Raw genomic sequence first — 19098 nt, forward strand, 5'->3', positions numbered from 1 at the left:
ATCTTTCCTTCTCCTTACATTATGCATGAGAAAATATAAGTAAATGAAAAGCTTATAGCTCTCCACATAATTTCCAAAATTGTCTGTGGGAAGCACCAGTATTGAAAATATCAGATAAATACATCTTTGCTGCCTTCAGAGAGCTTCCTTCCAAAACCTGTCATATGAGGCAACAATATTCATTCAACTCCATTATTATATTTAGCTTCTCTCTTTCCTGGGCCTATCACTCTCACATGTTTGGCTGCTAAAGGGAGTGAGGTGGCTCCATGTAAACACTGTCCTTGTGATCCCCTGACACAGCAGTTGAAAAATACCTTCTACAACACAAAATGTTCCCACATGTATTTTATCACATTATATTTAAAAATGTAGCTTTGGAGAGCTTCCTGCTGTAGTTACTGCCCACTGTTCCCAGTGCTGTTGGTATGTAACAGAAAAATACAGTATCATCTTCTATAATTTCTTGTCCTGTAAAAAATGTTTTTGAAGTTGTTACTCGGATCTCCTAAGAGTTCTAATTTGTAAACATTTTAAAAGAACCACTTCTTTCATCATGAATATTCCTAATAGATGTAAACGATACACAACAGTTGCTAAGATGCTAGCATAAAAGGAATTTAGCTCAACCTGACACATTCTCATATTCTGCTGTGTCAATTCAAAAATCAATATTTAGTTGCTAGACTTTACCTTTGTAGTGAAACCAATTTTGAGCATCATGTTAATGGGATGAGTTTTGCATATGATATATTGCAAGGTCTATTCCACAGCTGAACATTTCTTCTGTGCTCCAGGGCTATCAGCATTTCAACCATGGCACGTTGATCCTACAGAAAGCAAGGATGTATTTATATTATTCTGCAAGGAGTATTTATATCATTCAGCCCCCAGCCAAACATAAACTGCCACTCTCTCATGACCTGGTGGTACCCTCTGTCAATCAATTTTGACACTGCACAATGTCTCTGAAGAGATTATTTTTTCAATATCCCTCCTACAATATTTAGGTTTATAATTACTTAGCTATATTTACAGGAAATGGCCTGTTCTCCCTCAGCTGTTATATTAAACTTCTAATATTGTATTAAAGAAAATGTTGAATGTCAAGTTTCCCTTAAAGACATAAAGAGAGGTGAAAATTAAAATAAAAATCAAATTCTGTAGCACATAGTCTAATTAGAATCTGACCCTGGCATTCAGGAGGTTTGCCATTAAATTAAAAAATTAATACCCATTAACTTTGTATAAAAATTTACCTGTGTGAGTTTCTCTGGAATATCTGGAACCAAGAAAATTGCACTTTTGCATAATAAAATCTACTTCAAATACAGACATCTAATACTTTCAAAGTACACAACACAAACTCATTCATGTATTTCAAATACATTTCCTCCATACTTAAGGCATCTACATGCAAAAGATCTTTTTCCCCCCTTTCTAGACTAAGATTTTATAGCTTCAAACTCTTATTTTGTTTCCATGCTCCTTTCAAATATGAAAACTTCTCCTACACCACATCAATAATGTAATTATACCTTAATGTTTCTCTTGTTACAAAGAATTGAAGCATTACACTGCCTTTTACCAGCTTCCTTGCTAGGACAGAATACAGAGGGATGTGTTTTTAGCTACAGTAATTACCTTAATTTTGTAGGAACATAAGATTGCTGTGTAATCGGCTATTACTAATGCAATTACTCTGAAGAAATGGCTCACAAAGAGATGTGTCAGGGGTGCTTCTACATCAGCACAGATTGAAGTAATTTAATAATGAGTCACATTTGGTCTCTGAAGTGGGTAATACTGAATGGCAAATATCCACTCTGTAATGAAGATTTATGGAAGCATTATTTTGGCATGTAGTTACAGGACAGCTACTGGTTTTGCAAATGAACTATACACCTCTTCTATTTCCAAAGATATAATTTATGTTCTAGTTGAGACCCCCCTGGGCTCAGGGTGCCTTTCTGTGAGGTACCTGGTCAGGATCTGGTATTTCTTATTCTTTCAAAAGCCCAAGTCAGATCTTGCTGAATAAATGGTGAGACTTTGTGTGAGTTATGGATTCATAAGTGACAGACTACAGGAAAACAAGGTGGAGGTATTGCCTCTCATCCCACTTCCAAGAGTCCTAACTTCAGAAGGCTCTTGACAACATGACTGATTTTATTATTCAGCATTCATTCCAATATTTTCCTGAGACAAAGCCATGGAAATCTGGTGAGTGCCTCAAACCCAGCCCATAACATGTGACACAGTACAAAAGTGAACTCAGATCTTTAAAGTCCCTCTTCAGCTCCTTAGCCACACACCACATAATTTCTGTCTGTAGTGTGCAAAGAACTAGCACATTTTTAAACTTATTGGCATGTGTCAAAAGGTCTGACATAGCTTAATTAGTTATTGACTATGATTGCAAAAAAACCCACACCATAGTGAATAAACACTATAAAATATGCCAGAGCAGGTTGCCACACTGCAGCAGCTGGAATGAAAACCATTTGGGTAAAGAGCAAGAGCTCACAAGTAGCTGCACAGAATGAGCTGACTTACCATGGCTCAAGCTCAAGCATTTGAACAGGGCTATTCAATATCTCCAGGAAGGGGATACACACTGCCTACATTTTGCCTCAGCATCTCTTAGTGGTCAGTACTTAGTGGTTCTAAGAATGACATAGCAGTGAGGTGAAGTATTTTTTTGGGTGCCATGGGTGACTAGTAGAAGTCCTGAAGTATGGGATTCAGACAAAGAAAAATGGCATCATCTACTGTCCATCCTTTCAAAATCCCCTGAATATGCCAATATGTATAGACACCCAAAACTTTGTAGCATGGATTTATTGTCTCCAGGAAATATGTTTTAGTTACATAATTTTTGAAGTTCCATTTTTAAATAGTTGAGGGTCCTGGCTCACACTGTCCTCTCTGGAAGAACATTTCAGAACCTTACTCTTTGAACAGTTAAGAAAACTTCCTTTCCTTTCCAAATTTAAGTGATATGTGTCCTTTAACGACTTCTAGTCCTCTTCAATGTTGATTTCCTGAATTCAGTTATGAAGAGGAAGCATATATCTTCTCAGACTTAATTTGCCTAGACTAAATCAAACTCCTCTGCTCTCTCCATTTAAGACATATATTCCATTCTCTCATTTGTCCCAGGAGACTTTGAGGTCTGCATCTGTTACAAATCAAGTTTATTTTTCATGAGCACAATGACCAGAAATGTACATGGTAAACCAAATGGAGATTTCCCAGCATTTTATAAAATACTATAAATATCTTCCTTCCTCTACTAAAAATTTACTTTCCAGTATTCCCTAGAACAGTATAAAGCTTTTTATTAGTTATATGATATGAACAAATAGTGGTAGCCAATGGTGACCTTTTGATTAATCATTTAATTCACATCTTTTTGCCTCCCCTTGCCTCAAACCAGTACAAAACTAATTCAGAATTAGTTTTTCTTACATCTTCCTACTTTGTTCTAGCTTACACTCCTGAGGTGTGTCTCTCATATTTCCATTTCCTTTCATGTTCCTCTGCATTCTGCTTTCTATTAAAATCTGGGCCCTTTTGACATTTACCTTTTTTTTTCCTGTCCACATATGAGCTTTTCAAATGGACCATGTAATGTAAAAAGAGAAGGGGTTTCCTGTCAGAATGTGTTACATTTGTTTATAATCTCTACATTGAAAAGGAAATATTTAATCCCAACAAATATTAAGTATCATTGACTAAATTTGATGTCACCTGGTCTAAGCAAGCAGGGACTAACTTCAAATGTAAATAAGAGGAAGGGTAGCTAATAGCAGCTTTCAATTTTAATGTAAATATCTCATGGAGTGGTTTGTGTTGAATTTTCTGTATTATTTAATTTTTTTTCCACTGTATTATTTCTTTTAAATTTTCCAAATTCCTATTTTTTTCCCACCATCATTTGAGCTCATCTGTCTTTTGAACTAGATTACTTGACACTTTATATTCTGGCATTGTTCCCTGATGTGTGTTCTCAAATAAAGACGGATCTGATGATGAGAACATGCTACATGAAATTCAGCTTTTCAAGGATTCTAAGTTCATCTTGTAATGTATTTATCTTTTCCTATTACCCCCAGTAATTTTAAATTTTAATTTATGCCACTAATTTCTATGTTTAATCCATGTTTATGTCACTAGTCCTGGCCCTAATTTCTTGTTTAGTGGCAATGATCCTACTGAAACTCAATCATACTGGGAATTTTAGGAAGTGGATTTCTGTTCTACACTAAGTAGCTTCTACTTCTAACAGATTGCTTCTGAGTTTTTCCTAATTTATCATATGGAAGACTGTGTTCTCACTACATAATTATGCTATATCAATTCTGCTGAATGGGTGCAGCAGGGAAAGGTTAAACAAAAAGTCTCTTACTCCATCTGCATGTAACAGTCAGATCCTGCCTCATGTACTTTAATTATTGTCTGACTTTGGGATATTGTATATTTTCATTCAAGTAAAAACTTTCTGAAATTAAATTTGGGGTAGAATGCTTCCTTGAAAGAATAAAAATTAATCATTCAGTGACTTGTTTTAAGCCAACATTCTGTAAAGGGAATGAATGACACTCCTACATTTCTTTATGTAAATATAATACAGAGGTAATGCTCAACTCTGTTGAGGCTAAAAATAATGTATTTTAAATCCTGTAACTAATGGAAAAAACCCACTGTATTTTTTTATACATGAAGCTGATACCAGTGTGTACTGTACATTTTTCTTTTTCCTTTTTTTTTTATCTTACTAGCTTTTTTTTTATCTTGCTTTTAATCACTCAGTTTCATGAAGTCAGTTGCTGTAACAATTACTGCAGTTGCAGTTTCTGCTTTCCCAATGGTGATTTTTGCAATCACAGTATTTATGATTAACCAGGCAAAATAACGACAATATTTTAACTGGTTTAAATTTTGAAATTTAAGTTCTACTCTTAGGCAGAATGTTCAGTGTCTACTAAAAAACCAGGTTTGTTTCTGTGCCATTTCATTGATCCAAATCTAGACACAGCTTTTTCTATATCAAATTTACGTTTTGTAAAATATACCTAGTCCATCAAAGAATCAAATCTAATTATTGTGTATACTTCTCTGTGCATATTATTCATATATGAAAGCATCAGCAAGGCAGAGAAATTTCTTTTTTATACACAGAATTTACATTCTACATAGGATTTTCCAAACATGCTTCCAGATTCACTTGTTTTTCATGCTATGGATTATATGAAGTCATTTTCAGCCCTGCATGAAATTCTGAGCTTCTGTGACACAAATCTACATCCATTGTGGATCTTTCTGTCTCAGGATCAGATGAATAATTTTTAACACAAACATAATGTTTGTCTTAAAGCACATGTACTGTATGTTTCATCTACACACTGCAATTAGCAACCTTTAAATACTGAAACATTTTTACTTACAGTTGAAGGCACTGAGATTTTGTGCAGTTATGTGGTTTCTTGGACTTTGTAGCCCCTAAAACAAAAGGTAAGCTACACAGGTTGAGGAAAAAAAAAAGAAAAAATATAACTACAAGGAAATTATTCTATAGTTTTAAAATGGTAAGTACTGTTTTTATCTTTTTTTTTAATTGCTGCTACCTAACAAGTCTGCCTCTTACTTAAAAAGGATCTGCACTTAAATATTAAAGGAAATAATTAGTGTTAAAATTACAGGCTAAGCACATGCTAATTAGATTTAGAAACATCTCAATTAAGTAAGATAATGAAATGTTTTTGAGGCAAATGAACTGCACAATTACACTGATATTAAGAAACCTGAATAAAAAGAAAAATGTGTAAAAAATCTTAATGGAAGAAAATATTCTCCTTTTTATTGTAGAAGTCATTGTGCTTTTGTTCACCCCAAAAGAGCCTTTATGAGCCTTTCTCAGAAACAGTGCAATTTATTTAATACCAAAGTTAAAGGTTCACAAGTGAAAAAAATGTATTTTTCTTACCAAAAATCTGTATTTTTAATTCTAGCAGATTTTCAAACCAGAAACCATTATATGCAGGAAGTATAGAGTGCCAGCTAAACCACTGTGTGGATTAGAAAATACACACAACTGTTACTTTTCAGTAACACAGCCTTAACAACTCATTTTAAAAAGAGGAAAAGGAATGTATGTTGTGCTTTGTAAGATTATAAAATTAATCTTGAAATTGTATTTAATTCATTCCCATCTGTGGAAAGAAGAAAACAAAAAAAAGGAGAACAAAGGGCAACTCAAAATCTGAAGAGAATAATCCCAAGAAATGTTCAATTCCTTGTCTTAATTCTTATACTTACTGTTGAGTAGAACAGAAAAAAACTCAAACAAATAAAATCTAAAGAACATATTCCCTCATGCTCCCCTTCAGGTTCTTTTCCCCTACCATTACAGCAAATAAATTATAATTTGAATTTTAAAGAGGAACATGACCTTTAACTTGAATGTGGCTTCTGACAAATAAAAGCAAACCTGGGGCATTTGCTGGGAGATGTCCACACTCAGCACCTGCTGCTGTTGAGAGCAGTAGCTGTGCTTGTGTGCTGCTCAGAGTGAAAAGGCCTTGTGCTTCAACTTCTATCAAAATAAAAGACTATATAAAATTATAATAATGAATAATGAAACAAAGCATGGAAAAATATTCTGAGGAAGCTATATTTAGGTAAAGAAATACTTATGTACATTAAAACTGAAACGCAAATATTTTGTTGCTGCTTAAATGAAAACGTGCTACTCCATGTAAATAGCACTAACTTTAGGACCTCAAAACCCAGGGTTTTTTTTAACAACTTGATGGCATTTCAAGTTCACATAAGTATCTAAACAGAACTGAGACATTCCAAATCCCAAGACTAAATAAAATCCCATAGCCCTGAAGGCTTCTCATTCGCAGAGAAACAGTGTCCCTTGGTGGCAAAAGAGGGTAAATGCAGAAGTATTCAGGGACTTGTGCTAAATGTGATTTATATGGAAATTTCGAATAATTTTAACATTTCCATCACTCTCATGTCGCTGGAGTGCCTAGCAATTTTTCAGTTAAAAAAAAAATATATATACGGTGCTGTCTCCATTATATTTGGCTCATCTGCCCTGTTCTTGCTTAATAACACAAACACAAGCAGTTGCAAATTAACAATCTATGATATACTACCTGACAGTATATTACCCGGAGAAATATAGAAATCTGTATCTATAAACATCAAATTATCTAGAGGCAAATTTCATTTTTATTGTACCTGATTGAATATCATTATTTTGGACAGGATAGTCAGGAATTAGATGAACTAATTTTAGCTTCTGTGTGCCACAACTGTTTATAGTAACTGTATTTGAGTACCTACTTCCAACTGGCAGATAACCTGGAATGAAAAACTAATGACTAGTTTTAATCTACTAAGATGTAGTTCCAAGCACATAATGATTTTCCTAAGAGTACCACCTATCCAATAAAGTTTCATAATCAGAGACTGGAATCTCTCAAATGGATCATGGTGCATTAAGATGTTTGCTTTTTCCCCCCTTAATTTCTGGAAACACCTATTAACATCTGAAACTGAACTCCTTAACATGCCATTGTAACACTTAATGTCATTTATTTAGTGGCGATTGATAAAGCAAGAGTCTTCCTTTGGATAAAGAAATCTTCACATAGTTTTTTCTGTTTGTTAAACAGCTGTTGAATAGAAAGTAATGTTTATATATATATATATATATATATATATATATATATATATAATTTATATATAGTGCTATTTTATATAAGTATGTAGAAGCACAGCTAGATAAAACTTAGATTGTCAGTTCAAGGAACCTAGCTTATTATTCTTGATATGGCACTTACTAAGTGTGACTTTCCATGCTAGCACAGTACAAATTAGTCAATTTTCTCTAGCATATAATTTTGCTATCAGTTACAGCATATAATTACCACAGGGCTGGAATGATTTCTGTGTGAACATCTGGATTCCTCTGCTATAATGTGCAATGCTAATAACTTGCAGCCAGACTTGAAAACGTTTCTACTCTGAAGAATTGCTGTCTCAGTAATAATACTGACTGCTTCCCTTACCTCAGCCAGGAATATAAAGTGTGCTTCAAAACCTACTTTAAATTCCAAACAAACACAATAGATTTTATAATTTTTCTGCATAAAGCATTTTTTTTAAAGCATGGATTGTATTCAAGTGTAGCACTGAAATGTGTTACACACAATTCACTAAATTGTGAATAGTCAATTTGTCAATGGCAGAATGATTTTTGCTTGTATTTCAAGTAAAAATAATCCTAAAGAATGACAATGAACAGTAACATACTTCACAGAAAAAATGGCATTCGGTGTTTTCAACACCAGGAAGCATTCTCTTATTTCTAAATGGCCCTGAAGAATCTAGGCAATAGTCACAACCAAGTATGTAAAAAAAGACTTAATCTTGAACTATATAAATTGACTGAGGATAACTGAGATTTAGTCAAAGTAAGAAATAGTCATCTGAAACTGGACTACAAATTCAGCTGTACCATAAATCAGATTGTTCCAAAATGAACAACTGTGTGCTGTGCCATTTCATCACAGATGTGGTACCACTTGCACTTACTGGAAACCAATCTTTCACTCACCTTACCAATCCACCAACTCATTAATGGAAATGGAATCTGAATCAGCCAGGAGGGCCAAGCCTGTCCTGGGGACATCAGGCACAGCTGGGCAAGGGAGGGGACTGTCCCCTCTGCTCTGCACTGGGGCAGCCTCACCTCCAGTGCTGGGGGCAGTTTTGGGTGTCACAATATTAAAATGAGCTGAAGCTATTAGAGATTGTCCAAAGGAGGGCCATGAGGATGGTGAAGGCCTTGAGGGGAAGCTGTGTGAGGAGCAGCTGAGGTCACTTGGTTCAGCATGGAGGAGACAGGGGAGACCTCATTGCAATCTGCAATTTTCTCCTGAAGGGAAGAGGAGAGGCAGGCACTGATCTCTTCTCTCTGGTGCACAGGGCCAGGACTCAAGGGAATGGCCTGAAGCTGTGTTAGAGCAGGTTTAGGCTGGATATTAGAAAAAGATTTTTCACCCAGAGGTGGCTGGGCATTGGAACAGGCTCCCCAGGGAAGTGGTCACAGCACCAAACCTGACAGAGCTCAAGAAGTGTTTGGACAATGCTCTCAGGCCCAGGGTGGGATTCTTGGGGTGTCCTGTGCTGGGCCAGGAGTTGAACTTGATGATCCTGACGTGTCCCTTCCAACTCAGCATGTTCTACGATTCTATGATTACACTGTCATCTTCCCAAAAGTTACACTTCTAGATTAAGCCTTGCTCTCAGTACACACTTTGACCTCTGAATAGACAACCTTAAAAATCCTGTTTACAAAATTCCAGTACCTTTCAGAAAAATCTTTCACAAAAAGCCCAAACTTCTATAACTTGTCTTGCACATACCTTGGAATTTATATGTGAGTATGGATTTTATATTTGATAAAGAATTTTAAGAGAATAATTAAGTTGTAAAGAACATCTCTGCATAGGTAGGGGATGCTGATGTTAGAGGCAGATTTGAATACTCAGCCCTGTTCCTATACATACACTGCAAATGGGAAAAAAGCTCAAATACCAATGAATCAGCTGCCCAAGGTTATTTGGTGCAATCCCACTTGGCAGTTTGGGTTCAGGTGGCCTTAGGAGAAGATCCCTTCCTAAGTCCTGAGCTGGAATCAGAATGTTCAAGGGGAAAGAGCCAATCAGACTTGAGCCTTGAGGACCAGAAATGGGCAAAAATTCCAGATGCCATTTTGCCTTGCTCCACAATGTAGGTTATCTATAGAGCAACATTTTTCTTTGCCTCTCATTTGTGAGCAAATCAGATAGGACAGTGTTTGAAAGCACCTCTTACCCTCTGGCACTTAGAATAAAGCCCATTTTAGACAGTCAATGGTTGGACAGATTATTCCAATTAGCATAAAACCTTGCCTGCATACTTACTGCTTAATCATACACAGAAGCACAAGTCTGAAGTAAACCACAGATATCACTGAGCAAATTCTAGTACATAAAATAATGCATGTCTTGGTTATAAAAAGATGAGTGAACTCCCTTGCAGCATCAGTAAAAGATTTTGACATCATTGCAGCATTACATTCTTCTGAAAGAAATAATACTTTTTTTTTTTTTTCAGTAAAAGACTTGCTAGGAGAAACAGATTGGGTGTTTGATGTCTTTGAAATAAAAACATTTATTCTTACCTGCAACTGGAGATAGGAATGATATGAACACCTGAAGAAAAGAAACTTTTACTATTTTGTGCATTAAACAATTAGTTTTTAAAAAGCCAAATGACCAAACAAAACCCACAACTTGGTGACATTAAAATGGGAAGCTGCATATATTTTCATGACATACCAAGGCATATAAATGCTGTGGCCTGTTCAGCATTACCAGATACTGTTACATATTTTGAATATTATTTGTTTTTTCTGTTCAGTGCATTCACAACTATAATAGCATCACATTTAATACCTACATTTCTGTTTTCAAAGTAAACCAACCAAACAGAAAATGGAACAAAGACAGAAAACTCAGCTACAGCAGAGTTTTCTAGTTTCAAATTAGAATTTCTTTGAACTTGACAATTTGCTCTCCACCTGTGTGTGCTGTGCTTCCTCCTTACATAGAGAGCAGTTTAGGAAGGTAAGCAAGCAATCAGCTTTACTTCAACACAAATCTTTTTCACCTGATCAGAATTTTGCTCTAATACCTTTAAGAAAAAGGCAAAGGAAGGAAACATTCATATATAGTGTGATAAACTGTAAGGAAGCAAGCTGGTCAGAAAGATTTTTCTAAATTTAATTTTTAGCTCCTGGTACAGAGATTAACAAACTTTCATTGTCTTCCAACTTTCAAGAAAGTAACTGTTCCACCTGATCATGTCTTTATTATCTTATGACTGTTCCTTCTGGACAGAGAATGCTTGAAGCTGGAACACTGAAATTCTTATGTGGCATCACTACAGAAAAAAGAAAGTGGACACAATTTGATGGCACACAAGGGTGAATCCGCATGTTCAGCTCCTTTGGGAGATGAAATTCCTTGTAGGGAATTAAATGTGTTCATTAACACATTCCCTATTTACTAGAACACATGTTTAAATCACTGCTAAAATAAACGGAACACTTCACTGCTACTGTTCCTAACTGGATTTAACAACAATGGTTTCACAAGTCCTTATTTCAAGAGACTACAGCAAGGGAGCTGGGAAGAAGATATAAAAGATACTAAACATTGTTCTAAGTAGTGGTAATTGTGAAATTTTATTTTGTTTTTTGAAGTCACAGAATTAAGTAGAAAATAGAGACAAAAGTGTTGGATGTAAACAACTAACAACAGATGTAAAGTAACTAAACAAGATAAAAAAAAGTCTGCTACCTTAAATTAATACATTTTACATGAGACAACAATTGGTACAAAGGCTGAATTAGAACCATGATTTTCAAGGTCAGGCACACACTTCCCTAGTCCCTCAAAAGCCTCAAGCCTTAAAAGAATATTCAGAGGGGAACAGTATTAATCCCAAACAATGGAGTCCTGCAGATGGACTCCATGCTTTCTTAACTTCTGCCATGAAAGAGATGAAATAATAAATTTGAAAAATGCTCACTAGAGGTATATCCCACCAATTCAACACTGCTGTTTCATAAACAGAAAAAACTATTATCATCCAACCTGGCTCTTAGCCACCTCCTCAACCCTAAGTTTGATCTCCTAAATCATTAATTGAGAATCAATGATTCAAGGATATAGTATCAAATTAGTAGTTTTACTGGAATATGCACATTTAACTTTACAATAAAATAAACTGTACTAGAAGGTTCATTTAAATCTAAGTAATTTCAGTTACATTCCTATGGCTTTGAGCAAAAAAAACCCAAGCAGTTTTACTGTATGTACACAATATTGAACAACAAGATTTAAATTATTTATTAATAACCTACATTCACTGTGGATTTCTAAGATTTACATCCAAAAAGCATATTTTATTTACATGCTGCTGACATTTTAAAGAACAAGAAATAAAATATTATCTGTTCAGGAACTACATCTATTCCAAAATTTGAAAAGATACATTTAACAGCACAAAACATTTTAAACATTTACAATAAAAACCAGCTTTCTGTGCCAATCATACTTACTCTCCAAGAATGCAAAATTGCACTAGCTACAATTAGACCAGAAACACGTAAGACCTGAGAGTCAAATCTAAACTTTTTTTTTTTTTAAAGGAGATCCTAAAAGCTAACATGTTAATTTAAACAGACTGATCAGTGGTCAATTAAAAAAAAAAAAAAAAAAAAAAAAAGCCAACACCAAAAACAACCCCCAAAACCCCCAGTGCATCATTTCTGCAGTTCTAAAAATAGATCACTATAAAATTGTTGCAGTAGCTTGATAAGTGCCAGGCCTGCCAGATGCAGTAAGGCTTATTTCAAAGTGTCCTTTCCCACTCACTATACCCTAATCAAATACTGAATGTCTTTGATCAGTTCCTGTGAGGACTCCCACATTTATGTAAGCATAGAGTTGCTTAAGTATGCATCTTGGATTTTTGAGGGTTCTCAGCCCAAGCATACACACACAGGTGTTTTAATAGCTAGATCAAAGTAAAAATAAGCATGAAGAGGCATAGAAAGTTAGAAATACTGGCCAGAAAACATTCAAAGTCTCATGAGAAGTTTTATATCCACCCCAAGGGTCTTTTAAACTCAGCAGAGCTCAGGAGCATCATTCACCATATTAGTAACCATCATGTACCTTATATAAAATAATAATAATAAAAAAAAGGTTGTGCTAACAAGTACACTTTACTGCACTGCAGGATGTAAAAAAGGTACCACACCTATAAAGCCTGGGGAAGAGAAGCATCGTGCAAAAGTTGCTCCATTTGGTAGCAGCCATTTTATTGCTGCACTTGGAAACACCATGCTCCTTTTTGAGTGAAAAAGCTTTCCTCTCCCTCCCTGTATCCTCTAGCAACTGCTTGAGCAAGAGCATCTCCCAGGAGGGGTTTGTGAAAGCCATGATTTTCCCACTCTGGGGCTATTTCCCAAGGCTTTAGCAGCTTGCCATGCAGCAGTGGTCCCTCCAGGCAAACTGCAACCAGCCCACACGGGCAGCCTTGCTTTGCAGCCTTCCCAACAGGCTCCATTCAACTCAACACCTCCCAGGACCCAGACACCCGAGTGACCACCAATTCCACTCACCAAAACATACACATGAATATATCTGTTCATCCCAAACAAAGTCAGTCCTGCCCTTCCCTAAGGGTCGACCTTTGCAATTTATGACAGGAACATTTCATCAGAATTTTAAACCTGACTGCACCATTTGGCAACATATTCACGTCTGCTTATGCCACTTCATCCCAATTTGTAATTTGAAAACCAGATCTGCATTACTACAACCTTTCCTTTTTCACTACTGAAACCACTCCCAGCATATGCCTTTTCCCTGGGCTAAGGATCTTTGTTTATCTAAGGCACTTGCATGAACAAGCACACAGGTCCATTTATTTATACAGAAATAAAATCAATGTCACGAACAGGCTTGTAAGCAGTAAGAAAAATGTGGTATCTGCCAATGAGGGGGCACATTGTACTATCCAGTGGCTGGGTTTCTTTTTTTTTTTTTTCTTTTCAAAAACCATAACATTTCTACAACTTGGTGTGTTAAGTTGGGTTACAGCAGGGATTTTTTGGTATGTTTTACAGAATTTACCTCTAAAAAGAAACCAAGGAAGGCAAATGGCACAAGTTTTGTCACTCATTTACATAAAGCAGCAGATACATTGAAGAACATTCTGCTATTAATACATAGCAAATCTAAATTTTCTAGTATTTAACTTGGTGTGTTTTATCCCTTTGATTCTGGAAACAAATAAACTAATTTAAAGTTAAAAAAAAAAGAGAAAGTGTATGCAAATTAAGAGAAAACTGCAGAAAGTTAGAAAATACATGACCTCGTGCAATGGCACTATGCTTCCTCCCAAGAAATATAGAAGATTTTAGAAGTCATCCTTTCTCAAAGTAAGTTCTTCCATACTACTGACAAAAAAAAAAATCCCAAAAACCACAACAAAAAAGACACATTTAATATACTGCTAAGGTTTTAATAGGTGATCAAGAAGGTGCTGACTCAGTTTCTTCTCCAGCTACTCTTCAACAAACCTTGCCTTGTTCACTGTGCAGAAGAGTTCTCATCCCACCAAGAGGAGATTGCTTGGCATCAAGAAAGCAGATCACTTTGTACAGTTTTTGCTAAGGTTAAATAAAGCCATGATGTCAACCATTGCTTTCTCAATGTTCTTTCCAAAGCGATGAGAATCCTTTAAAAAACAAACAAAAACCAAAACCAAATACTTGTACTGTCCATCAACAGACATTTTTCAGGCAAAAGAAGAAACTTTCTAATATATTGTAGTTTTGGAGCTTCTGGAATTCAGGCATCTATTTTACCATACAATGGGGATTTTAATAACAGAAATTTTAAAGCTTACAGATTAATCCAGGTTTATGCTAGTACTGACCAATGAGTTCTTCATTATGTGTTTACTTTCCTACAGTCAGAAATGGGATCATATCCTTTTGAAATCAGATGCATGCATAGCTTTCTGCTACTTTAAAATTGCAGGGTTTTGATATTGCTTTTCCTACAAGATTTTGCAAAAGCTCATTTCCAGAAAACAAAGGAGTGTTCAGTGAGTGGATGACTAATGACTAGGAAGTACTGAAAGAGCAGAAAAATTATTTTTGAGTTCCTATCAGAAATGCTGAATCATTTGGCATTGAAAAAAGAATTAGGAATGAAAATGACAACTTTCTAAGTGTAAACAAAACAGGAATTCGCTCTGTTTATTCTAAGCACTAGATGAATGGTACAAGAAAGAAATTAATATTACAAATATAAATTATTAGCTACATTACAGGATCTACTTCAATGACCCTACTAATATCAATGCCACACACACAAAATGGCTACCTTTTCCATATGGACCTTTGACTTGTCTGATAAGTAAAAAGAACAAAGTGAAATTTAAAGTACAAGCTAACAGGCATCTGAAGAACAATTTCAACTATGAAAAAAACAAAGTTGTATTTCCTAATATTTAATGATTAACCAGAAGCACTATGATCTCCTGGACAAGTTAAGGTCAAAAGAGGAAATCTAGGTCAGCTATGTAACCCTGAATGAACTCAGCATATTTAGTAAGGCCATAAAAATATAAAAGGGAAGGATGAATTGAACTCAAAGCAGTCCTCCACAACAGCAGCATATTCAACATATGACATGTACTATCCTCAAATAATGGGTGTAATTTTAATAAATTTTTGATTAATTATTTCTTAAGCACAGATTATAATTTATGGGTCAGCTTCATTCAGTATTACTTAAAGCAGGAAAGCTTAAATAGGTACCATTTTACTCTGTCTTTACAGCTGCAGCCTGAGACAAGCCAATCAAAATTGTAATTAGAAAAACCAAGATAAGCCCATCTTTCTGTTTAGGGGACACATATGATCATTTCACATGAGTTGCAGGGAACTGCACCTGTGTAAAGATGATCCTGGGCCACGTGGTTTTTTTTATGCTTGAAAGTGTAAGTGAAATAGAATATGGTATTATTGGCTCATGCAACTATTAAATTTATACAACTGGCGACAAAAAACTCCAACAAAGCAGAATATATTGAGAAAGAAAAAACACATTATTTTAGACAATGAGTAAAACAGTTCTATAAGCACACAGCAGAAGAGATTTATTAAACCATAGGAATGGACTGACTCTTACCGTCTCAGAACAAGATATTTTGCTGGAGACATGGAAGTGGATGGAATTTTCATCCAATATAATATAAGAAACACCATAACCATCATCAGCCACCTAGGGGAAGAAAGAAGAGAAAAACATGTTCTAAACTTTTTGTTTCTCCTTCATTCTCAATCAACTTATGTACAATTAAGAAGTTGTTGCAGTTTTTAAAATCAGTTGTAATTTCCTCAAGTAAAATTTCAACTTCTATATTTAATGCATAATTTCTGAAGATTGGCTCCACTTAAGGAATAGTTCTAGTCTCATCTGAAGTGCATGGAATAGCCATTTTCTGAATATTTGTCTGTAATATTTCCCAGCTTTAATAGTTTGAAATAAAATAGTTATTGAGGTATCTTTTTTTAAATAGAAAGACAATAGAAAGTCCTGGTCCTAAGCAGCTATACAGCTTCAGTGCTTAAGCAGCAAGGAATAACTTAGTTCAGTTGTAACCTAAACAATCAGCCTCCTGGGATCATTCTGCAGATGTAAACAAACACAGTGTAAAAGCCTTGCATTACAAAATCTTGCCAAATGCAAGTTCTCTTCTGACTCTACAGCAAACGTGATTCTGAACACCTGCATCACGAGCAGTGATCTGGTCCAATTTAAACATTAGTAGCATTAACTGTGCCATGTTTCAGACTGATGTTATATTGAAACTATGCCTGGTTAGCACAGTTTATCCTGATGTCACCCCTCTTCATGTCTTTCCTAACTCAAAGGATCACAATCTTCCATGTCCTTGCTGCCACTGCTGCTAAGCAGTCTGACAATCTTCTCACTCTTCTCACTGTTAGTGCTACAGAGATAAACTCTACGGAATGCTTAAAAAAAACCCTTTAAAACCAATAAAAACCACATGCATGGAAAACTGATGTACTGAATCTCTGGGCTAATACAGCAAACCAAAGCACAGTTTTTGTAAACAAAAACAAAAGGAAAACTGTTAGAAATCCCTGCAGCCAAAACCCTTTTCTATTGCCTTTTGGGCATTCGGAATACTGACTTTATACTGGCTTGAGGAAGTCAGTATCTCAAGAATGAACAGTATGGCCACAGCCAGGCCGCCTTGATACTTCAAGTCAAATTAATTCCAACTTCAAGAAGTGCTGAAAGCTGTATCTGGTTTCCTGAAAGTTTAAGAAGCCATAGACACATGACTGTATTCTTGACTTGGCCATTATTCACACTTAGGAAAGCAAGCAGAACAATGGAGGAATGTATGAACACATTTATTCATCAAACAGGAAATAAAAAAATAATCAAAGTATAAGTACTTTTACAAATCCCAACTTTAAAATCTAGTCTAAATAATAAGGCATTTGTCACTGTAATAAAAGCCTGATGTACAGAAGATCTGGGCATAGGCAATGTGATAAGAACTCAGCTTCATCAGATCTCTTTGCCATGGAGCCCTGTACCACATTTCATAACTGTGTATTTCTTTAAGAATAATCACTTCTCGTAGTGGGATACTAGAAAAAGGTGGCACAGATTTTTCTGAGCACAGCTACATCATGGGAAAGTATTAGGTACATGCATTTAAAAGCATGAGTTACACCTCTGATATGCAACAATGAGGGATTACAGATCTGAAATTTTTTGACTGGGGTCTTGGAAGTAAAACTCTTTAGTGGGTACTTGTATTTAGGAAACATACCGGTCCAAACCCTCCACCAGAGGATAACATCTCCGGGTTCTTCTTCAGATCAATGTGCTGCTGGGGTGTCTGACTTGTTGACAGCCTCCAAGGTTCTGACAAAACCTTAATTATATATGAAAGAGATGCAAACAAATAGAAAACTCTGTTTAAGATGGTGCAACTTTCTCAAAAACTAGTCAAGACAGCAAGTGTTGTAACAAGTGCAATATTGCTTTATAAACTGTCAGAAAACACTTTATAAAGCAATATTAAAGATACCTCTCATTTCAATGGACTGAAAAACTAAGAAGCTTAAATGAAACAGTTAAACTTGTCCTGATATGGAAACCATTAACATATGAGGAAGTGATGTCAATTCCTCAAAGAGGATAAAATAGGATTTCAACAGAAATACTACTTCAAACAAGATTACCTGGTCTACAGCCTTGTAACTTACACATAAAATGTCTTGTTTTAACAAGACAATTACTAGTCATATTCAAATCCCAGGAAGATCCTACATCAAGTAAGAAGCTTGTAAAATCTCTTACAACAGATCTTGAAAGTCTGTGGAAACTGTAGAAAGTTATTTTATTCTTGACTTCATCATATTTAGGAGAGCAAGCAGACAAATGTAAGTAGCTTAATTATGAGTCACGCTGGAAGACATTTTTTATTAACCAGAAAAAATGAGGAAGCGTGGTGTAATTATTTTTTTAACATCCAACCTTAAAATCTAGTTTAATTGATAATGTCAGAGTAATATACAATGACATTAATGCCATATACAGCTCCTTTAACTCTTAGTAACTTTAAAGGAATTTGTCAGTTTCACAAGAAAATTTTCAAAGAAAACAGCCTCTGTTGTACTCCCTTGAAAATAAAACCCACATGCAAAATTTTTTTCTTCAATACTATGTATTTCCTGCAATTCTAAGTAACATGTATTATGCTAAAAAGCTCACTGAAAGCATTCTTCTAGGTCTATCAACAAATGTATACATAAAGGAAAATGAAACCAACTCAACAATATATCAGCAGATGTTAAACAGCACTAGCTGCAATTTTACCTTTTTTCTTAAGAAAAGCAGAGCTGTACAAGTATCTTGAGCAGATACCACAAAAACACGAACTCACCAAAGGACTGTTTACAGCAATGAAGAGTTATCAATAAAAGCCACCTACTTCCTTGAGGAAAGGAGAATCTACAGCGAGGTACTTGGACACGATGTAAAGGCAGAAGAGGTGGCGGTCAATGCCAGCCCCGGTCATGGCAAGGCGATACAAGAGCTGATGTTTGTCAGCTGCCTGCCGGAAGAACTTCAGCGTGTTTTCTCTCTAACCAAAACAAAAAAAAGATTAAGAAAACTCAGTTAAGTGAACTGCATTATGGATGAAGGTGCAGAAACTAAGTTACAGCAAGGACTCTCAAGCCTTGAGCACTTAAAGGTCAAGTACAAGACAACTGACCTCCAATAGCTTTTCAACCTCGTGTATTTAATTTCAGGTAGTAGCAAGTGTCTGCTATTACCTGCTGTAAACTGCATAATGAAAACTAATTTGTATTTTAAGTGTTATCTAACCCTA

At 35.4% G+C, this 19098-nt stretch overlaps 1 protein-coding gene across 4 annotated transcripts in view; it reads right to left on the reverse strand.

Moving 5' to 3' along the window:
• Positions 1 to 11295: 11295 nt before the first annotated feature.
• Positions 11296 to 19098, reverse strand: part of CPT1A (carnitine palmitoyltransferase 1A) — a 65831-nt gene continuing 58028 nt past the window's right edge. For all 4 annotated transcript variants that reach the window (XM_085581683.1, XM_021555115.4, XM_085581684.1 and 1 more), the window contains 4 exons: positions 18697 to 18849; positions 17530 to 17634; positions 15846 to 15938; positions 11296 to 14382 (listed from right to left, as the gene is read on the reverse strand). In XM_085581683.1, coding sequence (XP_085437809.1) covers positions 14296 to 14382; positions 15846 to 15938; positions 17530 to 17634; positions 18697 to 18849 — 438 coding nt within the window. In that variant the 3' untranslated portion in view covers positions 11296 to 14295. The remainder of the gene's footprint in view (positions 14383 to 15845; positions 15939 to 17529; positions 17635 to 18696; positions 18850 to 19098) is intronic.

This window comes from Lonchura striata, chromosome 5, assembly GCF_050655825.1.
Source record: "Lonchura striata isolate lonStrDom1 chromosome 5, ASM5065582v1, whole genome shotgun sequence".
In the NCBI taxonomy this organism is placed as follows: Eukaryota; Metazoa; Chordata; class Aves; order Passeriformes; family Estrildidae; genus Lonchura; species Lonchura striata.